This window comes from Scatophagus argus, chromosome 24 (genome assembly GCF_020382885.2).
Source record: "Scatophagus argus isolate fScaArg1 chromosome 24, fScaArg1.pri, whole genome shotgun sequence".
Classification (NCBI taxonomy): Eukaryota; Metazoa; Chordata; class Actinopteri; family Scatophagidae; genus Scatophagus; species Scatophagus argus.
This window is the reverse complement of record NC_058516.1, coordinates 10,952,220-10,959,797: the sequence shown is the minus strand read 5'-3', so window position 1 is coordinate 10,959,797 and position 7,578 is coordinate 10,952,220. Positions and strand designations below refer to the sequence as shown.

General features: G+C 38.5%; 1 protein-coding gene across 5 annotated transcripts in view; it reads right to left on the bottom strand.

Moving 5' to 3' along the window:
* Window positions 1-4,110: 4,110 nt before the first annotated feature.
* The window catches only part of LOC124055449 (semaphorin-5B-like), a 33,404-nt gene continuing 29,936 nt past the window's right edge, over window positions 4,111-7,578 (bottom strand). For 2 of the 5 annotated variants that reach the window (XM_046382319.1, XM_046382318.1), the window contains exon 23: window positions 4,113-7,455. In XM_046382319.1, the coding sequence (XP_046238275.1) occupies window positions 7,294-7,455 (162 nt within the window). In that variant the 3' untranslated portion in view covers window positions 4,113-7,293. Of the gene's footprint in view, window positions 7,456-7,578 lie in introns of all 5 variants that reach the window. The other 3 variants (XR_006842644.1, XM_046382321.1, XM_046382320.1) reach the window with 3 other exon arrangements.

Genomic DNA, 7,578 nt, shown 5'->3' with positions numbered 1-7,578 from the left:
CAAGGTTGGTTTTGAGCTAAGGTTTGTATGTCTTGTTATACCAAACACAAACATTACTCTTGACAGGTCTTTTATCTGATTTATTCTTCCCTCTGTACATGGAGGTCTTCCTGTGCCACTGGATAAAACACATAACACCCCCTTACCAAAAAGTAAAAGAAAATGAAAAGTCTATTTTTCCTAAGTCACTCCTGTCATCCCAATACCTCCTGCACTTTTCTTTACCCTTTACATGCAGATTATAATGCAGGCAAAACATGTTCTTCCTGTCAGAAGACTCCATGTAGATTCTCCCTTTACCCAGCAGATGGCAGTATTGTCAAAATAAAAGCATAAATAAAAGAACCTGAGGAAGGTTTTAGGCTCCACAGCCATGTGCAGCGTGAAGTGTGTTTTCACCACTGCTGGTATGGGAGGCGATGTTGTTTCACAGATACAATATATAGACAGAAGTACTGGGATGGAGCTTGTTTTTCAGGCCTGGCCCCTTCCAGTGAAGGGATATCTTAATGCTTCAGCACTGCGAAGCTGTCTATGTATTTAGAATGCAATGTCATTTAAGTCCCCATTGGTCTAATGTTCAGGTGGCCCAATACTTTTGTCTAAGTGAACCTGAAATGACACAGTATTTCTGCTTTCAACACACACACACACACACACACCAGAAACTCATCTTCATAACAAGTTAAATGTTCTTTTGTGATGTGTTTTTTATTAATCAGTTATGATGAGCAAATAATTATGTTATCTAAAGATAAAGATAGAAAAGACTTTCACTGTAGCCACTCTCTACTTCCTGTATTACACTTCTGCTTCCTGGAGTATTTAAACTTATTACTGACTCACTGACTTTGAATTAGTAATGAGTGTCATGGGTATAATCCTTCTTCAGAGGTGGAAGATCTTGTACTCAGTAACAATGCCACATTGTAGAAATACTCTGTTATGAGCATGTATTTAAATTTTTACTTAAGTAACAGTACAAAAGTATTAGCATCAAAATACACCTAAAGTACCAAAAGTAAAATGAGTACAGTATGCCATATTTCTGAATACATGAACATATGCACTAATGTTATCAATTTATTGCTGGAACTGGTGAATGTGGTTTAACTACTTTATATATATTTTATCAGCAGAGTAGCTTGTGAATTCAGTACAGTTTTATCTTAACCACTCCCTCTAATATTGCATCATAATGTATGTCTTGATTAAATTCAAATAATTGCAGTGCAGTGAAAAGTACAATCCTTGCATTAAAAATTGTAATAAGTACATTTACTCAATTACTCAAGCACGTTACTTCTGTCAATATACTAAATTATTTTCCACCACTGCCCATCTTATTGCAGAAGAATAATAGGAGTTTTCAGGTCATTAGGAGGGTCATCATTGCATGCATTCTTGTATATCTGGAAGCCCATAATCCACTGTGTGATGGTCAGTTGTAATATTAAAGAAAATGTCATATGCAAGTGTAGTCGATCGACTTTGCTCACATTATCTGGAGCAAATAACATTGTCGCTGTATGTGGTACAAAAAAATTTCTTCTATATCCAAAAACCCCGGCGGAAAAACAGTTACAGATACATTTTGCTGCGAGGCTAACAGGAGCAATTTGTAGCCATGGTTTTACCTTTTCAAGCCTTCCGGCGGACAAAAATAACCAGGAACACTTTGCTGTTGATCAGGCAAGCTCCCATTTTCACTGCTTATTCAAACATCTTAGACACTGAGTGGTCTGCATCTGTGGACTGCTTTTACCTGAGTGTCTCAGCACTTACCTGGCCAATAAGGCAGTTATATGCACAGCCTCAAAATATCCCTTTGTTATAAATAGCCGTGTCCTGCCATGCAGTCTCTTGAACCTGTGTACATAGAGGAATGGTCCATATCTAAACCTTTTCGTTGGCTCACTCTGAGTTCCTTTAGACAATATCATGGATAAAAACATCATGCAAAAGTAAGCAGGAACTTTATTTGGGGCTTATACAGACGAAGCATGTGATATACAGAGTTCCAGAAGTGACAAATTTCAAGTCAACAGTTCTGTGTCTGTCTTTGAGGACTTTTATATTGTCCACTGAACAAATGGAAACGACCCACTTTGTTTCATGGACTTAAGTCTTCACGTGTTCAGAAACACTTTGATCAGACAAATCTTCCAAGAAGGGGATGTAGTGGATTAAGCAAGTTTAAAGTGGGAGGATAAAGTTGTTTTGTTCTCTTTTGAGAAGAAGTGTCTTGCCCTGAGACTTCTCAGATAGAACTTAAATATGTTTGTGGGTTTCTCTCTTTATTTCTCTTCATCTCAACAAAAACGTCATTGAGTCAAGGAAAAATTCCACCAAGAATTTTTCCTTGACATGTTTTTTTTAAACCTTCATACTAAGTTCTACAAACCTTCAACTGCTATGTAAATAAAACAAAATATAGAGTATGTGTGCAGCAAATGGTCTTGATGAGTGAATCTGTGTTATGTGCAATATTTATGGACTTTTGCTCCAGTTTTTTCATTTACTAAATGAAAGAAAAAAAAAGACATTCACATGAATAAATAAATCAATACGGGGCACGAGTGTCGTCTATTTTAGTGATCCAGTGGTTTTACTACAGCAGATTAAACGAGAGAGCGGCGCAGAGATGCTCGCTGGACTTTGAGCGATAAACACTGGAGTGCAGTCTGTGCAGAGCAATGATGTGAGAACTAACTACTTTCAAATATTTCGCAGTAGATGGGCACACACTGGTATTTCCGTAAAATGTGAGCAACCATACAATCTGTTCATTTTCCACATGGCTTTATACCAGTTCAAAAAGCCTGGAGTCTGTCTCAGTGCGCAATGTGTCAAATACAGAAGTACACTCTGAACAGCTGTGTTTTTACTATCAATTATACAAGTATGTGTTGTGTACGTTCTGGCAGCAGGCTGGGGCTTTTCTACCAGGGATCGGCTGGTAGTGTCGTGATCAGGCTGCACTGCTGACCTGCCTGCCCAGCGTCAGCTGGAAACACAAACAGGATTACAGCCTCGACAGTGGAAAACAGGATTTCCAGGAACTGAGCCTAGCAGTGCCTTTTATCTCACAGAAGCATTAATTGCACTGGCAGAAAAGACTGCAGGAAATTAACCATGGGCAGGCAAAAGATCTGACTAAAGTACCAAAATTCCTCACAAATCTAGATTTCCACCTAGTCTGAGACCATTAATACTAATCTGTATCACTTTGTGCAGATATCACCCATTCGAGCACAACTATAACACAGTATGTATGCGCATGTGGGTTCTGTGAGTGTTACGAGTCCACGAAGGGCAACAGGAAGTCCATGTGGACACTCATCTCTGTGTTCATTTACAATAGCAGCTACAGATTTGTTAAAGGTAGGCCCCATGTTGGCAAAATTGGGCTCTAAGTGGGATACCTGTGGGCTAGTATGCAAATTGAAATGATAAATCAGATTCATTGTTGTTCCTTTTTACATTTTTCCTTCCAGTCCAATTGCTGCCAGACCAGCAACTAACGAACTAATTAAAATGAATGAATCGATAAATAACAGCACAGCTAACTTTTTGATCCACATTCGAGTATAATACTCAAGCTCTCGTCTTCAGGTGCTCCTCTTGCTTCTATAATTCATAAGTTAAGACCCCTCGTACCTGAAAAATGCATGAAAAATAGAGAACATAATCACTGTGGTATACAGGACAAAATAGTGGACCTTAACGTTCCGATGACTTACCTTGCATGCATTTCTTCTCTCAAGAAACATCATTTATTCAAGACACGGCGGAAGTTGAAGGAGTGAAGTTGCTAAAAAGAGCCCCTCGTAACCTTCTTCTTCCTGCTCGTGCATCAGTCAAACCACTTAAAACACTTTCAAAAAAATGAAAAATCTACTCTAAACAACAAAAAAGCTTTTGAGCAATGAGATTTGGTTCTTTGTGCATATTTGGTCACCTATTTTTGGGAGCTGGAAAGTTGGAGAAACCCAAAGTGTGATATCATCTCTGGATTATCTCCAGAACATGGAGGTTAAAGATGACACTAACATGTCACGGCATAAAGAAAAAATAATAATACACACCTGAATACCAGTTTCTGAGATCATTCCAGGTATTTAGTTGACTGTGAATAAATGATCAATACATCGAAGCAAGATGGACTAAAGTTTCCTCTAGAGCTGAAATGATTAGCCAATTAATCAATTAGTCGATCAAAGTTTGCATCATTTTTAGCCAAAATTCTGAAAATTTACTGGTTTGTTTCTCAGTTGTGAATATTTTCAGGTTTTTCCCAGATCTTTGATACCCTGTTAGTAAATCAGAGGTACAGTATTTGACTAATTACAGTACACTGTAATTGATTAGCCCTATTAAGATTATTAAGATAGTTAAAGCTATTGCGCAGATACAGCAGTATTTGTGGGATACCAAAATATTTATCAAAGGCTAGCTTATCTTAAGCTAGCAAAAGTAATGTGGTAAAAGGACACTTTGGCTAAACTTCTAGCATAGATAACCAAAATGGTGGCACCAAAACTGATTTATTCATTTTTTTTTTTACAGTGTACATTATATAAAAATAGAAAGTTCCAAAAGTTCACAGTGTCCAAAAGGCAGTGTTAAATCAAAGTCCCATCAGTGTGTTTTGGGAGCAAAACAAATTCGTAATTCATTTGCAAACTGTGAAGAGATGTGAAGACAGTGAGGACACCCCCATGAGAATGAATATTTACATTTTTTTAGGCCAAATACACACAACAACAACATATTACAGTTATCTCAAGGGGACTGAATTGAACACAACTGGACTTGAACGCTATTAACCAAGTCCAAGTGTGTTGGATTCAATCTCCCTGAGACAGCTTTGACCTGGATGAATGAGAATATCCACAGACATATTTCGTACAGTTGTACAGTTTGTACAGTTTCATCCAAGAGCGCATGCAGTCACTTGTATGCAAGTACCCAAAAGTGAATGTATATTATCAGATCTTTGTTTTATGCTGATTAACACTGTGAGTGGTGACACCATTTGACACCTGAATTCATTTCTTGGTATTCAGAAACACAACAGCTTAAATGTTAAAATTGTCCTGAAATGTGGCTTAGATGGTGATGAATTTGTTTTAAAGGTCTTCTGTGACCACTGAATTCCTTATATTGTTATGGTGACAACAGGGTAGACAGATATAGACAGAGATATTCATACTCACATTCACATATGGACAAGTCAGTGTCTCATTCATCTATCCTGCATGTTTTTGGACTGTGGGAGGAAGCTTGGCCGCCCAGAGGAAATCCATGCAGACACAGAAGAGTAAAAAGCCAAGTAATATATATTTTTTTTGTTCTCTCCAAATGTGCTCACTGTTACATTTAGTCCATGTTGTTTTCCTTAAATGGCAAAACCAGTGTTAAGCACATGTTATCAAAAACTTATAACTTATTACATGGCGGCAGAACATTTTCTACATATAAAAGTCTTTTAGATTTTGTCCTGCTTTTGGGCAGCCTTTGTCCTCCATTCATTTCAGTAAAAACAAAATGTAAAAAGCTGCTCAAGCAAGTCAGTTCATCACAGTTATACATATTGTTGAGTTACCTTTTTCTTGCATGGCACTGAAAGCGAGGACCCTGTGACTGATTTATGGTGCGTTCATGTTCTGGTGAGAGGCTCTGAAATATACAGTTATAGCTGTTTAATTTTTGGTGATTTGTGAACAATAACCTTACTGCTTTAACATGTGGAAAAAAAAGGAGGGTGACTGACAAAAAAAAATCCCCCATGAGTTTACAAATTCAAATCATTTTGTTTCAGTAGATATAGATACAGTACAATACAAACAGTCACATCTGTTTTTCATTGTGGAATCAGCCAAACAAGAAAATTAAAGCAAATAAGTCATTTCTTCCCCTGCATGCATTCACACTCAGTGAGGGATGAAGTTTCTTACGACGCATCATTTTATCTGTCTGTTTTTTCATCACAGATGCCAGTCTTTATTAACGGCAACCCACACTTACATGTCTGAGCCAGATAATTTCAGCGGGTAGATTCAGAGGACTCACTAATACTGTAAAGTGAAGAAAAGAAAAAGGAAAGAGACTCTTCTATGCCAAGTGGAAATCCAGGTACATACAGTGTCTGAAGTCTCTTTGAGGCTCCACAGTTCTGAGGCTCTACAGAGCACCGCAGGGTTGGTGAAGTAAGAGGAAATGGGAACACCTGAACGGTAGGTGCTGCTCTTATTTAAAGAGCAAATGAAAACATGGGTCCTCCTTGAAGGTGTGGGCTGGTGTGTGCCTCTGCAATCACGCCACTGTAGCTTGCACATCCCACACTTTAAGATAAGGACAGCTGTTGCTCCTCGTTGGTGATTGGCTGTGAACTGTCTGTGCATCCAGTTAACCAGTCGCTTCTTTTTTTCACCACAAATAAATTCTGAAGGATGGCAAAAAAAACCAAGAACATTTTCACAAGAGATTTAGTGAAAACACAGTGATCTGAAACACTCTAAGGTCCTCAAGGTGCGGTCACATTAATATTCAAGCTGATGGCTCACTCAGGTTGACTCCAGCAGATGTTTGAGTCAGAGTTCACCTTCGTCCAATATTTTCCTGTGAACTTAGACCTTTGTTTTGTAGAATAAAACACTACCAGAATACAAACTGCAGCATCACTCTTGCTGAATGAATGTGTGGATTTGGTGCAGAAGGCCAATGTGACCAAATCTTCAGCTGGCTAACAAACATCTAAAGCCAGCCAAAGTGTCTCAATGCAATGACAAATCCCTTGGTTTTCTTTTCTTCACTGAAACTTCAGATGGCATTTCTGTGTGCTCACTTGAAATTGCTTTGCATGCTGTGGCAACACATAAATGTTACTCATTTTGAATTAAGAGCCGCCACAATGTTGCTACAGACATTTGGCAAATTAGAACAACTTTCTTCTGAAGAAATAGTCCCTGTTAAACGGTTTGAGGTCTGCAGATTATCCAGTGTAAAGTTTCTGGTTAGAGCTGTAGCTCAATTTCTGTTGGCACCTTAAACAAAACTGATACATCTCAAAGACTTGGCAAATAAAATCAAAACTATCTACAAGGCAAAATCACAAAAGTGTAATTTGGGTGAAATGAGCCTTTAAGAGCTCGCTATCTGATCTGATTTGGCTGGAACATAAGAATGAACCAACAGGATAATCTATCAAAATGTTGGTGTATTTTTTGAATGAGGAAACACTTCAAGTCGGGCGTAGGGATTGCTTCGTTTTCAGAACCAGGCCACCTCTCAGCTGTGCATGTAGGTCCTACAGGGGGAGTCTGGATGGAAGTCGTATTTACTCAGGCTGGTGGGGTAGTAGGTGGTGGTGAACATGTTGCTGGAGGGCAATGGGGAGGGGAAGTGGTTGCACGTCTCATCGTTCACGTGGAGATTGTTCTTGTTTAGCGTCTGCAGTGTGGAGACATAAAGAAAACACAAAAATGATCATCTTTCCAAGACATTTCAGCTACATTGCAACGCCACTTCCTTGTCTCTCTTAATTTTGCTTGTCTCTCTCTTCTTTAACTGTCT